At 63.2% G+C, this 14,418-nt stretch overlaps 1 protein-coding gene across 1 annotated transcript; it reads left to right on the top strand.

The window, feature by feature from the left end:
* Positions 1–485: 485 nt before the first annotated feature.
* Positions 486–13,833, top strand: VSTM2L (V-set and transmembrane domain containing 2 like). The gene is made up of 4 exons (XM_069871611.1): positions 486–772; positions 9,109–9,278; positions 10,382–10,432; positions 13,502–13,833. Exons 1-4 carry the CDS (start codon positions 664–666, stop codon positions 13,805–13,807), a joined length of 636 nt encoding a protein of 211 aa, XP_069727712.1. The 5' UTR covers positions 486–663; the 3' UTR covers positions 13,808–13,833.
* Positions 13,834–14,418: the final 585 nt, after the last annotated feature.

Here is a 14,418-nt window from a genome sequence, read left to right as displayed (position 1 = left end):
TGCGGAGTGCGAGGTGCGGTGTCCCTGAGGTGCGGGATGCGGGGTGCACGGGGCGGGGTGCAGGATGCAGGGTCGTTGCGGGATGCGGGGTCTCTGTGCTGCGGGATGCAGGGTTGGTGCGGGATGCGGGGTCGGTGCGGGATGCGGGTTCTCTGCGGTGCGAGGTACGGGGTCCCTGTGGGGTGCGGGGTGCGGGGTCCCTGCGGTGCAGGATGCAGGGTCGGTGCGGGATGTGGGGTGCGAGATGCGGGGTCCCTGTGGGATGCGGGGTCCCTGCGGGGTGCGGGATGCGGGGTCCCTGCGGTGCGAGATGCGGGGTCCCTGTGGGATGCGGGTCCCTTGCGGGGTGCGGGGCGGCTGGGGGTCGTCGCGCGCCCCCCCCCCCCCCGCGGGTCCCGGTGGGAGCGTCGCGCGCGGCCCCGCCCCGCGCACTTTAAGAATGAACCGTGGGAAAAAACTTTGCGGGCGCGCGCGCGGGGCCGGGATCCCTCCGCCGGGCGGGGGAGGCTCCGGGCGAGCCGCGGCACCGCCTCGGCGGCGCGGCGCCCTCCGCGCGAGGGAAGAGCTCCGCAGCGCGGCGGCGCCGGGACCGCGGCGCAGCCCGGGGACAAGGGCTCGGCCCCGCGGCGCCGCCGGCCCCGGGACGGGCGCGCCCTCGCCACCATGGGCGCCCTGGCCCTGGCGCTGGGCGTCCTGCGGTACCTGGGGCTGTACCTGCAGCTCGGCGCCGCCTCCCGGCACCCCCCGTGGGACGCCCCGGCGGCGGGCAGCGGTGAGCGGGGCAAGGGCGGAGGGTACCGGGGGGGAGGGGGGTGGGGGGCTCGGCCGGGCGGGGCGGACCGCGCCCGGGCGGCGGGACGGGACCGGGGGGGCCGCTCGGGCAGCACCGGGGAGCGGGAGGCGAACCGGGGGGGGCGGCCTCTGCCTTCCCCGCGGGGCTGCGAGCTCGGTGGCTTCGCGCGGGGCGTCGCTGTGCACATCCCCGTGCAAGCGGGCGTCCCGGTGTGCATCCCGGTGTGCATCCCTGTGCAAGCATCCATCCCGGTGTGCATCCCGGTGTGCATCCCTGTGCAAGCATCCATCCCGGTGTGCATCCCCGTGCAAGCGTGCATCCCGGTGTGCATCCCGGTGTGCATCCCCATGCAAGCATCCATCCCGGTGTGCATCCCGGTGTGCATCCCCGTACAAGCATCCATCCCTCTGTCCATCCCGGTGTGCATCCCCGTACAAGCATCCATCCCGGTGTGCATCCCGGTGTGCATCCCCGTACAAGCATCCATCCCTCTGTCCATCCCGGTGCAAGCATCCATCCCGGTGTGCATCCCCATGCAAGCATCCATCCCGGTGTGCATCCCTGTGCAAGCATCCATCCCGGTGTGCATCCCGGTGTGCTTCCCCGTGCAAGCATCCATCCCTCTGTCCATCCCTGTGTGGGTCCCCGTGCAAGCGTGCATCTTCCTGCACATCCCCATGCCCCCCCGTGCACACTGCCATCCACGCTGCCATGCAAGTGTGCGTCCCTGTGAGCACCGTCGTGCTTCCCCGTGTACGCGTGCATCACTGCGTGCATCCCCATGCAAGTGTGCATCCCTATGCACGCTGCCGTGCATCTTTGTGCGCTGCCACGCGCCTCTCCCAGCTGGAGCGACTCTCCCAGCGAGGGCAGTGAGGTTCACCTCCCATCTGCCGTTCCCGGTGTGTGCCGGGGCGGTGGTTGTTGGTGCTGCCAAGCCTTGTTGGGGTCCAGCCGGGGCTGGGAAGGGGGACCCTCTTTCCACACCCCTTGCGGGAGAGCGCCGAGCCTGCCGTGCTCTCTGCGGGGTGACACAGGTGGGTTTCAATGTGAGCGCGAGGAGTGACCAGGAGGTTCCTGTGCCGGGTGCCCGGATCGCAGCCGTCCCCCTCGCGTGGCTCCGGAGCTCCCAGCACGCGGTGCCTCCTGCACCCTGCCCGGAGGAGCCTGCAGGCATGGGCAGCGTCGCGGGGCATCGTGGGGCGTGAGCCGGGGTTACCTCTACCTGCCGGAGCGGGTGAGCTACCTTGGAGTTTCTGGATGTGCTAGAAGGAGCCGTGGGCGAGGAGCCTCCATTAGCCGCTGCTCCCCTCGGAAACTTGGCAATAGGCAAATAAATAGTGAAATGGTCGCTGCGAGAGAGAAGAAATATTCGGGGAGGGCGAGCGCACTTGGGAGCCACATTACGGCTCACGACTCCGAGCAGTTCTGCAGCAACTCACTTAATCACAACAGAAACCTTTATTAACGGTACTGAAAAGCAGTGAGTAAGTGGGTCATGTATAATAAGCCGTTTGTGTTCCGTAGGTGAATACCAATTTGATAAAAGCTGTGTGCGCTGAAATCCGGTATGAATTGCTGTTTAGCACATCGGAGATTGATCATTTCATTACTCGCTGGCACAGCGTTCCCTTCGCTCTGCGAGAGCCTGGTGGGTCAGGGGCACGGAGCGGGGCCATGCGACGGCTTCGGCCGTGGCCGACGGGGTGAGCAGCTCCTGCCAGGCTCGGCACACGGCGCCCGGAGCTCTCTGCCATCTCGGCACGGTGCAGGCGGCCTGCGGGAGCCTCTGCTGCTCCCTGAGGCTCTGGCTCAGCCCCGGAGAACATTCCCTGTTTCCATTAAATTGTCCTCAGGGATGCAGCGAGGGAGCTGAACGGGAGCAGGGCTGTGAACCCCTTTCGGGCGAGGGGGCTCCCCAGCTGGTGGCCGGCAGGAAGGCGCCTCCATGCACATGGCAGCCAGGACCATGGGGACAGAAGGGTCTCCATTGAAGTTCTTCCCCTGCCCCCACAGCAAAGGCTCTGCCGGGAGCGAGGATGGAGTGAGGATCAGCTCCATCTGCCCTGCTGCCCCAGGAGAGCGCCCGAGCCGCAGAATCCCTCCCCGCCATCCCTCCTCCTCTCTTCTCGGGCTGGCGCCTTCAATTATTCATGCCCCCCATTGCAGACAGCGTGTGCTCGCTGGGCTGGGGCCATCAGCCTTTCAAACCCGTGCTGGCTGGGCAGCTCCAGCCGCCTTCCCAGCCTGGGCAGGGCAGGGAGAGCCGTTCAGAGAGCTGCTTGTGTTCCCGAGGAGGAGAAGCCCAAGCCCAGCTCCTTCCCCACATGGTTCACAGGCGATGGTTCTCACTGCCAGAGCTGCCGGGGGCGGAGGGAGCGATGCCCCAGCTCCCCAGGGTGCTGCCCTGCTCCTGCCTCGCACACCCCGCTGATTATTCTATCAATTACTTTCATAAACACTTTGCATTCCACCGGATTTTTTCACGCTTCCTGATGGGAATTCTCCACCCGATGTGTTTTTCCTGCTGCTGTTCGTGCAGTCATTCAACGCAATTACTTCTGACACCTCTCCTCATCAAATGTCTGCGCTCGCTTTTCCCTTGAAGAAGCTGACAGACGATGGGCCAGATACCGGGAATTATTACGTTAGGACAGTGACAGCTAATTTTAATCATAACGTTCCCTGTGAATGAGGCAGCAAATCAAAGGAGCAGCCGGTGCGGCTGCGCGTGGCCCGGGAGCCTTGGGCAGCGCGGTGGTGCCGGGGAGCAGGGACCCAGAGGGGGTCGGAGGTGCCGATCCGGTGGGTGCCTGCCCTGTCCTGGGTGCTCTGGGATTTTGGTTTGTGGTACAAGAAGGACTCGTGCACCTTGGGACAGCCAGCCCTTGCCAGCCCCGTCCGCCACCGGCTCTGGCGGTGCCTGGGCTCCTCGTCTCCATCACCGTTTTCCTTGGCTGGGGGGTTTCCTCCCGCCTGGCTCCAGCTCCGGCTGCGGTGGGTGTGGGGTTGGGCACCAGGGCCCTGAGCTGGGTGCGTTGATGTCTTGCACCAGCATGGAGCTGGTCTGGGATGAACCCACTGGCTGTGGCACGGGAAGAGCCGTGCAGGATGGTACCATGTCCGTGCACACCGGGCGCTGCTGGCTCTGCAGGGTGGGTACCGCGTGGCGTGGGCAGCTCTCCCCGCAGCAGCTGCCAGCGCCCGCGCCTTGTGTCCTGGGCGTGAGACCGGGAGGGCTGATCTCCAGCGGAGCAGAGCTGCTGTCTGCCCCATCCTGGCTCCTGCCCACTGCCAGCTTCTCCTCTGCCCACTGGGGAATCGTCCCCTGGCAGGCACCAGCCTGAAGCGAGTGGCAGCTGAAGGACAGCTGCGCGGCACTGCCACGATCCCACTGGGAGCCGTCGCGACTGGACATTGTGGGGGTTCTCTGCTTATACTCTCAAATAACAGCTGCTCCTCATTCCCCTTTGCGAGGGAATCATCCAAGGAAGCCGGCTGGCAGCAGCCAGTCCCCTTGCCTGCAGAAGCTCCTTGCAGCCGGGGCAGGGGAGGATTCTCACCGCTGGTGTCTCCTCTGCCGCGGTGGAAAATCGCGGGCAGCGGGATTGCTGCTGGGGAGGTAGGAGCTGAGGCAGCCTGGCCACAATGGTTCACTCTTAGAAACACTTGAAGGGTTCAAGGTTAATTCTTGCTCCCTGGCAAGGTGAGCTTCAGTCTGACCACGATTGCCGAATTAGCTAGGGTTTTTTTTGTTTTTAATTTGTGCTGCAAATTCGAGCTAATTCTGCTGCTAATGTGACAGTAAATAGGAACAGAGAAATGGCTCCTGTCCCCAGCGTGCGGCAGGAGCCCGCCTGTCCCTGCCAGCATCTGCGGCGCTCCAGCCTGGGGCTTCCCTTGGAAAGGGCAATGGCAGGATTCCCGGTGGAGAGCCGAGCTCCCAGGTCTAGGCTGCGAGTGGCTCGGCGTCACCGGGGCAGCTCAGCCAGGAGCTGCCTGAGTGGGTCTGTGGGATCTGTCCTGGGCTGCAGCCCTGGCCCCTCTCCCTGGCTCCCATCCCATCCCATCCCATCCCATCCCATCCCATCCCATCCCATCCCATCCCATCCCATCCCATCCCATCCCATCCCATCCCAGTGGCTGGATCCATCCTGGGCTCCATCCTAGCCCCCATCCCATCCTTGCAGCCGATCCATTCCTGTCCCCCATCCCTGTTCCCCCTCCTGTCCCTGTGGCTGCTTGCTGTGAAGCCGCTTTCCCTGGCGCAGCCGCTGGAGCCAGAGCTGCTGTGCTGCTTTCACCGGTGACACCGGCCATCGCACCGTGGTGTTCATGCACCAGTTTGTAGCCGCGATGTGTTTTTGGTGACCTGGGGTCGGCATCCCCGCTCGCAGCCTTGTCAGGAGGAGTCACTCACGGGTGTTAACGGGTGGGTAGGAAGAGGAGGGCGGCTTTAGCCTGGGCAGCCCAGCACGTGCCAGCGCCCTGTGGCCCTGCTGTGGTTCAGCCTGGGAGCCATCCGCGGGCTCCTGCTCCCAGCGGAGCCTCCAGCCTTGCCAAGGTGACTCCTCAGCCCACGCAGAGGGGTCGGGGGTCGCGTGGCACCGAGGTTCCACTGCTCCCAGTGCAAGTGCCAGGATGCCACCTGCGCTGCCGGCTGGAGATGGGTGCAGCCGAGCCTGTCCCTCTCCATTAGTGGCGGGTGCGGAAGGTGCCTTGGGCTGCAGTTGCTGTCAGGCGCGTTGGCTTTTCCTGCAGTGGTGCAGCACAGACCCAGCTGGTTGAGGAGCCAGCCCCGTGCCGGGGTTTGCGTGGCCTCGCTGGCAGGCAGGACCAGGATCAGGCCTCAGGGAGGGCTGGGTGCTGCCTGCAGCCCCGGTGCGGAGCTGGGGGACGAGGGACACGGCTGTCTGGGCAGCTCTGCAGGGTGCTCTGTGGGGCATCTCCACGCAGACGCATGGTGGCCAGCAAAGAGGGAGCGGCTCCTCTCTCTGGGCAGTGCCAGCTGCTTTCTCCTGCCTCTCCCTTTGCCCAGTGGTGGTGGGGGGACCCTGGTGACAGGGAGCCGGGGTGGGAGCGGAGCACACCTGGGGCAGGTGGCTGCGACTCTGGGTAGGATCGTCTCGCTGGGATGCAGCTGGGGGGATGAGGTGCTGGCAGGTTGTGCTGCTAACATTGTTTGGGACCAGGGTCTGTCAGAGGGGCTAAGGACACGCTCTCAGCTGGGGCTGAGGGTGCCAGGGTCCGAGGGACGCAGTGGCCACGTCCAAAGCTGGTCCCCTTCCCCCTGTGTCTGCAGGCACAGTCTTGCTGCAGGGTGTGGGGAGGGGGCGGCGGGGGGAGCAGCTGACTGGAGCGTCAGGCTGAGCTGGCAATTAGTCCTCCGAGTGTCTTGACGCACCCAACCATAATAAACCATTAATTATGACTGGGAGCTTCGCGAAGGGAGGGATAAGCCACACTTGATCGCAGCCTGTGGTGTAACAGCAGCAGAGGCTGCTCTGGTGGTGCCATCCTGCCTGGTGCTGGGGGCTTCCCTGACTCCCCAGCCCCTGTCCCTGCCTGGTGCAGGATGGAGCCAGCGGCTTCTGCTCGATTAAGCTGAGAAAGAGGCGTCGGATTGACCGGTGCTGGGATGGGTCAGTGGGGTACATAACTCACAGAGCCAGCATGAGCACTGACCGGGTGATGGACGCATCCAGCACACATTTAATCACCTCCAATACCGGTGCACACAAACACCATCCCGAGTGCGTGTGCCCACGTCGCTGTTCAAGCAGCCGGCGCTTGGTGCCTTCTGTGGGGCATTGAGGGGGGACTGCAGGGACCCTAGAGCTGCGAGCAGGGTGCCAGGGGCTGCGTGGTTGTGTGTGCTCCACGGGGCAGGGATCCGTGGGGATGCACAACCCAGCCTCGGTGCTGGCGTGGCGTGTGCCCCCCATTCCCCACCAGCTGCCGCAGCCCTGGTGCCCGTGCCGAGCGGGTGATGAATCCTGCCCGCCGCGGGGAGGGACGCGGCAGCCTGTATATCTCCGGTTTATGAGAGCACCAAGCTGTCCCAGCAGGCGTTTTCAATTCCGTTTATCTGTGTTTCCCCATTGAGTTCATTTTATTTCCCCTGATTTTTGTTTCCTGGAAGATTTATTGATCCTGATTTTCTCAGTTTATGACAGGTAGCAGGCCATAAAGCACGCGGAGCAGCCAGCCCGTCACCCACCCCCTCCCTCGCGCTGTGAGGACGAGGCACCAGCGTCAGCAGTGGGGAGTGACAGTGATGGGTGCTGGAAGGGTCTGGGGTGGCTCTGGGAGCTCTGCTGTCCCCTGTCCCCGCCGGCGGTGTCGGTGTGAGCAGAATCTTGGCTCAGTTGTACTGGTGCAGGATCTGTGCCCCGGCGTGGGGCTGCTCGAGGCTGGGGGTGGCACAGGGGTCCTGGATCTCCTCTGCCCTGACCCTGGTGCTGGGGTCCTGGACCCCCTCCCTGCACTGAGACGTGCGGTGGGAAGCTAGGATGGAGGGTTGGGATGTGTGGGGAGGGCTATGGGGGGATGCAGTGGGTCTGTGGGATGAGGGGGCTCCCAGGGCAGGGGCTGGCGCAGGCTGGTGGGTCCCCAGCAGGGACCTGCCTTCGTTTGGATGCACTTTGAGGCGGCTGAGCCCTGGGGTTAATTAATACATGCGCTTCCCAATTAAAATCTGAAAGAAAGAAGGCTCCTGATTCAATCAGGCCCTTTCTCCGCTCATCTGCCAAATTCCCCGCCTGTGGGAGTGGATTTTAATTGTGTTTGGAGTCATTTTGACACGGCTGGAGCATTCAGGCCATCGCCTGCGCCTCTGCTCCGTGTGTCCGGCCAGGACAGTGTCCCGGGGGCTCTGCGGGACCCTCTGGCTCCGACCATCCCTCCCGCAGTCAGGAATCCTGTGGAGCACACGCCTGATCCTGGGAGCACGGCGCTGTGGGTGTTGGATAAGGCTGGATGCAGTGTCAGGAGCGCGGATGCTCCCTTTGCCACCCGCCGAGGAGCAGCCAGGGCTGGGCAGTGCGGGACCCTCCTGCTCCTCCTGCAGCCCTCGATCACGGCTCCCGGGCTCTGGGTTCCTCTCCAGCATGGAGCCCACGCGGTGCCAGCGCCCAAACGTGGGTGCGGGAGCCCCGCGGGGACCCCCGGGCTCGATAAACCCCATACGCTGGGTGTTTCCCTCAGTTCTGTTAAGATGGATTAGAGGAAAGAGATAAGTATTTGGGATTTCCGTGCATCCGGAGGGACAGGGACACATTAAAGGTATTAACTTTTCCGTCTGGGCTGGTAATCGTTCCTTTTTCAGAGGGGATCAAGGCTTGGCGAGGAGCTCCAGGGAGCCGATGTGCATCCCAGGGGCTCTGGCAGCACCAGAAGGACCCGCGTGGTGGCTGTGAGGTGGCAGTGTGGGTGTCACAAGGTGCCCAGCAAAGACGAGAGGGCACAGGGACAGCGGACCCTGACCCAGCCTCCATCACCAGCCTGGGCGCTGCAGCTCGTGGCAGGATAGGGACAGGGGGGGACCAGGTTCACCCCGGTGCTGTCACTGGCCCCGAAGCGATGCTCTCAGGTGGTGGGGACAAGGCTGGTGGCCCCACAGCCCCCACCCTCAGCCCCTGCCCCTGTCGCTGCCCTCCTGGGTGGCTGGGATGGTGGCAGAGCAGAGGGGGGAGGCCAACGGTCCCCATCCCATTGTGGGGCTCAGCCCCCCGTCCCCGTGCCGTGCCGGGGAGAAGCTGCTGCAGATTGTGACAATAACATTTGCTGGTGACCTGCACGCTGGGGCCGTCTTTACAGAGGAACAATCATCTCTCCAGAGGAGATGAAAAGAATTCTAATTACATCTCCGAACAATATTTGTTTTGAGCGAGGAAAGCAAACCATATGGCATGTGGGAGACTGTTTGGGGGCCGCATTAAACAAGGATTTGTTTTTTCATTTCTGCGCTGGTATAAGCGGAGATGCGATCATGCTTTATGTATTTAGTACATCTCAGAGGCACAGGGTCCTGTGCCCGCGCTGGGGCTGGGGTCCCGAGGGCAGCGCCGGAGAGGGGGAGCCCAGAGGCTCCTACTCCCTCCCTTTCCTCCCGCTGCTCTTTGCAAAGTGAGGTGCTGGGTGGCTCTGGAGTGGAGCGGGGGGCAGGCAGTGACGGGAGGGTCCACCGGTGGGGCAGGAGCCTGTCCCCTCCACCGAGGGTGCCAGGGAAGGGGCTGGGCACTCCTGGTGCCCCTGCTTGGGTGGCTGATGGCACCATCCCTGCGTGCCTGCAACCCTGGCTCTGTCTCCCACAGCCCTCTTCACCGAGACGCCCCATGACATGACGGCACAGGCGGGCGAGGACGTGGAGATGGCGTGCTCCTTCCGAGGCAGCGGCTCCCCCTCCTACTCCCTCGAGATCCAGTGGTGGTACGTCCGCAACCACAAGGACTGGACGGACAAACAGACGTGGGCTTCCAACCAGGTAATGCCCCTTGTCCTCCTGCTCTGGCAGCAGCATCAGGAGGCAGAGCCCTTCCCCGCGCTCGCCTTTGGGGTTCGCTTGCAGCAGCTTTTGGGGCTCAGGTGGACCCCGTCCTGCCTCAGCATCCCCCATGCTGGCCCAGCCCGCAGAACAGGGTCTCGCCCTGCGACGAGGAGCCTGGAGGTCCCACAGCACAGGACCCTGGGGCGCACGGAATTGGGCTGTGCCAAGGATGCTTGGGGATGTAGCGAGGGATGTTGTGTCGTCCTGTCCATCCTTCTCCATTAGCCCATCCTCTGGGACTGAGCCCAGGCAGGGGCTTTGTCTTTGTGCTCATGCCTTCTCCCACCTCATCACAAACTCGTCCCCTTCCATCCATCCCTGCATCCTCCAACCCCTCTGCCCTCCCTTGTTTTCCCCATTTCCGTGTGTATCGGTCTCTCGGCAAACAGCTGTCTCTTTATTTCTCTTTCTGTTCACACAGAGATAAGGGCCAAATAATGGGCAGGCAGCTTTAGGTATTTTAATGAGCCTTTATTATTCTGTCTTTGGCAGAGCTGCTCCGGCATTACCATAAATTGAGAAGGGCACTGGGAAAGCGGGTGCTGGGGGGTCGGGGCCACCGGTGAGGGGCAGCGGGATACCCAGGGTGGGGAGGGGGCTTGGGAGGGTCTGGGTGTCCCAGTGGGGACCCCAGATGCCTGCGCTACTGCTGGAGGGGATGCAGGGGGCTGGCTGCGAGGGGATGGGGGTCACTGCTGCAGAGATGATGCTGTGGTGAGCACTGTCTCCAGCCCCAGGTCACAGGGAACACCCATGGGCGAGCCCCGTGGTCCCAGGCTGCTGCAGAGCTGCTGCTCCTTTCCCCTTCCCGGCTGCCCAGGGCTGCAGCTCCCGTCTGCTCGGGGGGCCCAGGTTTGCTGGGGCTAAGCAACCCCCCTCCTCCTTGTTTGGAGCTGCCATCCCACCCCTGAGCCATCCCACGTCAGCCCCAGCTGCTCCCAGGGGTGGGCAGGGGCTGGGGGGGTCCTGCCTCCCCCCAAGCCGAGCTGATGATTTCTCATCCCTCTCTGTCTCCCTCCCCATCCCGCTTTTCCCCACAGCTGAAAGCTTCGCTGCAGGAGGAGCCTGGGAAGGATGCGACAAAAATAAGCGTGAGTTTGGTTCATGGTTCTCACGGGCTCTGGGCGAGGGCTTGGCTGGAGCATTTCCCAGCGATGCCGGAGCTGGGGTAGGAGGGGAGGAGGCTTCCCTGGGTTTGTGCTCCTGCTCAAGGCCGCGTGCCCTGGCCGAGGCATCCCGGGAGGTGCTGGGTGTGGGTCGCGCTGGTGCTGCTGCGCTGCGACACCAGGGTGAGTGGGCTGGATCCACCCCAGCCTCGGCACTGGGAGCAGCCAGGGTGAGGGGCGGCTTCCCAGTTCCCCCCCTCAGCACTGAGGGTCCCAGTGTGGCCCTTGAGCCCCGTCCGGCTCCTGTCAGCATCCGAGGGACACGTTTGCACTGAGAAAATAATCTAATTTACTCACCGGATTAGCATCCCAAAGCCATTTAGGCTCACGTGAACAGAATGAGGAGACACTAATCAGTTTAATGAAATAACTGCGCTCAGCCACCCGCTGTCAGGCACATTCCCTCCCCCCTTGCCCTCCCGCCCTTCCCATCTCGGGGGGCTCCACCTTCAGGGGTGCCACGCGAACACAGCAATATTGGGAAGCACTTCCCACCATTGCCTCTGCCCTGGCAGCCTCTTCTGGCTCCTTTGTTTTTTCCTCCCTGAGTGAACGAGGTGGGCTGGGGCTCATGCCCCAAGGGTCCCCCAGAATCCATCCCTGTGCCCAGTGCTCATCCCTGAAAATGAGAGGGACGTGTGGCAGGGAGTGCCAGAAGGCTTCCTGACAGAGGGCATCACTGCTTGTCTGCTGTCCGTGTGCATTCTCTTGCTGTTAGTTTATCCATGTATCCTTTTGATCTGTTTGCATCGTGGTTCCCAAGGTTTCAGCCCCATTTTTCACCGCTCCGTGGTGAACACCCCGATGCGCCCATGTCCAGAGCCCAGAAGGTGCCTTTAGAATCCGTCCCTTGCTGGATGCTGCGCTCAGCATCCCATGATCAACATCCCATGATCAGCCAAGCACTGGGGCTGCAGCCGGAATGGCCAGAGCCCGGCACTGCCAGCCTGAGGAGCCTCCTGCCTCCTCCAGAAGCTGGCAGGAAGCTTTGGAAAACACTGCTTGTGTGGCTCAGGATTGCTGCTGCTCTTTGGCCTGAGTACCCCAGCCCTGCTCCCAGGGCTCTGGTCCCCTCGGTGAGGATGCTGGGATCCCAGTGCTGACTGGGAGCTCTGGGCGCTCTGCAGCTGATGCTGGGGACCGAATCCTGCACCGGGCAGGACCATGTGGCTGGGAGCTGGTGCTGGGAGGGGAGGCAAATGGTCCAGCAGCACCAGCACAGCCGCACGGAGCCTGGCTGGGGCGGCAGGAGGGGCTGAGGCGGGTGCTGGGGCTGCGCAGCCATCCTGGGGCTGCCCTTCAGCTCGGCCGTTGCGTTTTGCAGCATAATTAGGCAGTTAATTGCACACCGGAATGTAATCGATGCGCGATGTGTAACCAGGATTCATTTTGAGGTGCTCGTTGTGCGAAGCTCCTGCCACCTCCTCCAGACCCAGCCAGCAGGGAGAGGCTTCAGCTTCAACTCCTGTTTTTTGTTGTTTTAAATGTCCTTGATTATTAAGTGTTTACACCCGGAGGAGATGAATGAGCGCGGGCAGACACCCCCACGAGCGGTGCTGGTACAGCGTGCGCTCCAGCCACGGCAGCAATTGCCTGGGAACAAACGGCGGCATCAAACAATGCGAGACGATGTAAATCACACACTGAAACCACCGCCTCAGCCACCTCCTTGGCTGTTTTTTATCTGCCCTAACACACTCAGTGCTGGAGGTGCCGTCTCTGCCTGCAGCCCCTGCGCTCGGCATGGATGTGGAGAGGGAAACCGTGGGCACCCGTTGCCGTGCGGTAGCCAAGCCGAAAGGGCTGCGTTTATTTTTGTTCCCTCATTTCACAAACCCCAGTGTTTGGCTGCTGGGCAGGCGCATCGCTGGGCTGGGCACCGCCGTGGCCGTCTGTCCGTCCTGGCCCAGGCAGGGGTCTCACCCCAATCCTGTGGGGCCATGATAGCTCAGAGTGTTGTGAGCGGTTAGAAAATTATCTCTCCCACTCCTAACGGAGCTGCGGGCTGAGGCTCGTGACCTGCCGGGCAGCGGCTCCATGGCCACCGGCGGCAGCAGAAAATTGAAGGTTTCTTTTATTAGTTCTAAATTTCCCAGCCATTAATTCCGGTAAGTGCTCCTTGCTCTTCGACACAAAGGGGGGTTTTGAAGCTCCTTTCCCATGATGGGCTGAGTCCCCAGGTGCCCTCACACCTCTTGTCCCACCTTGGGGGCAGCTTGGACCTGCCCTTAGAGAATGAGCCCAGCTGCAGGACCAGCCCCCCTGGACCCCACTGTGGCGCTGCAGGATCGGTGCTGATGGCTGCACGTGGGCTCTGAGCTGCTCTTTGGGGTGGCCTTGGCCACGATTTGCAGCAGGGGGTGTGCAGGGCAGCTGGATGCAGCTACTCACATGTGCTGGTGCTGGTCGCCCCGGGGCTCAGCCGGCAGAGGGGCTGGCAAGGGTTCCCGTTCCCGTGCCGCCACCTGCATTTCGGTGCTGCCAACTTTGCTGTTTGGGTCGGGAGTTTGCAGCTCCTCGGTTGCGGCTCCCAGACCCATTTCTAAACACCATAAAATCCTCAGCTAACAAATGCAGTGGCAAGTAGAAAAATGGCCTTTGCCATCCAGTGTGATTATAGGGAACAGAGCCAGGGGCCTCGGGGCGGGTGATAAATCTGATTTATTGACCCAGCCCAACAGCAGCCGCAGCTCTGGCTAGTGAGTAAGTCTTAAATTTCATTGGGTGATAAATACTGAGAGCGAATCAATTTGGTAGAAAAGCTAATTAGCCAGCGTGGCTCTGCATTGATCTCAGCCCCGCGTGGCTGGGTGTGCACCGGCGACTCCATCGTCCCGTGGTCCAGGGCTGGGGTCCGACTGCCTGGATTCACCCACCTTCGCCGTGTCCCCAGCACGTGGCCAGGTCGTAGTGTGCGGCATGTGGCCAGGGGTGACCCTGACCCTGGAGTGTGGGGTCCCAGGGGCTGCCTGACCCCCTTCTGCTCTGCTGCAGGTGGTCAAGGTGGTCGGCAGCAACATTTCCCACAAGCTGCGGCTGTCGAGGGTGAAGCCATCAGATGAGGGGACGTACGAGTGCCGGGTGATCGACTCCAGCGACGGCAAAGCGCGGCATCACAAGGTGAAGGCGTACCTGCGGGTGGAGGCGGCGGGGGGCGCGGGGCACCCCCAGGACACCCAGCTGCGGGGCGCCCCGCTGCCGGACCCCGCCGTGCCAGCGCACGCACAGCACCACCACCACCACCACAAAGCCGGGAAGGAGCTGAAGAAGCGCTCGGCAGACGATTCCTGCGTGCTGTAGGTGCTGGGGGGACGCCGGAGGAGCCCCCCGCCGCCCCGGACTCAGCGGAGCGGACCAGAGACTGGCCCCATCGCCCCATCTCACCGCCAGCCCCACCACCCCTGCGCCCGCCAGCCACCGCCAGCTCGGTTCGGTCCCCAGCCCTGCGACGTGGCAGTGTTGGGGCTCGGTGCGGGAGCAGGACGGCATCTGTGCCAGGGAGCATTGCTGGGAGCGTGCCCGGGGCCCGGGGCGTTCGGAGTCCCTGCCACCCCCTGCTTGCTGCCACCTGCGGTGCCACGGGCCGTGTTGCACCCCAGCCTTGGGTGCCCAGCAGAGGCTCTTCTGCCCGTGGGACCCTCCCTGCCCTCCTTTGTGCTTTGCAGAACCAACGCCTGCTCCCGTAGGAGGCCCCATTTAGTTGCTCTGTTCCAGCCCCGCAGCGCATATCTAAGTTCCAGCACCCATCCCAGAGCACGTTTCGCCTCCTCCTGCCCCTGCCTGCCCAAACGCCGCCCCAGCACATCCAGACAGGAGGAAGGACGGCATGGCAAGCTCCCGGCACACTCCTGGCACGCTCCTGGCACGCTCCCAGCACGCTCACCAGCACAGCCGTGGTGCTTTGGGTTGTG

Source organism: Phaenicophaeus curvirostris, chromosome 18 (assembly GCF_032191515.1).
Source record: "Phaenicophaeus curvirostris isolate KB17595 chromosome 18, BPBGC_Pcur_1.0, whole genome shotgun sequence".
NCBI lineage: Eukaryota > Metazoa > Chordata > Aves > Cuculiformes > Cuculidae > Phaenicophaeus > Phaenicophaeus curvirostris.
This window is presented reverse-complemented; position numbering and strand designations above follow the sequence as displayed.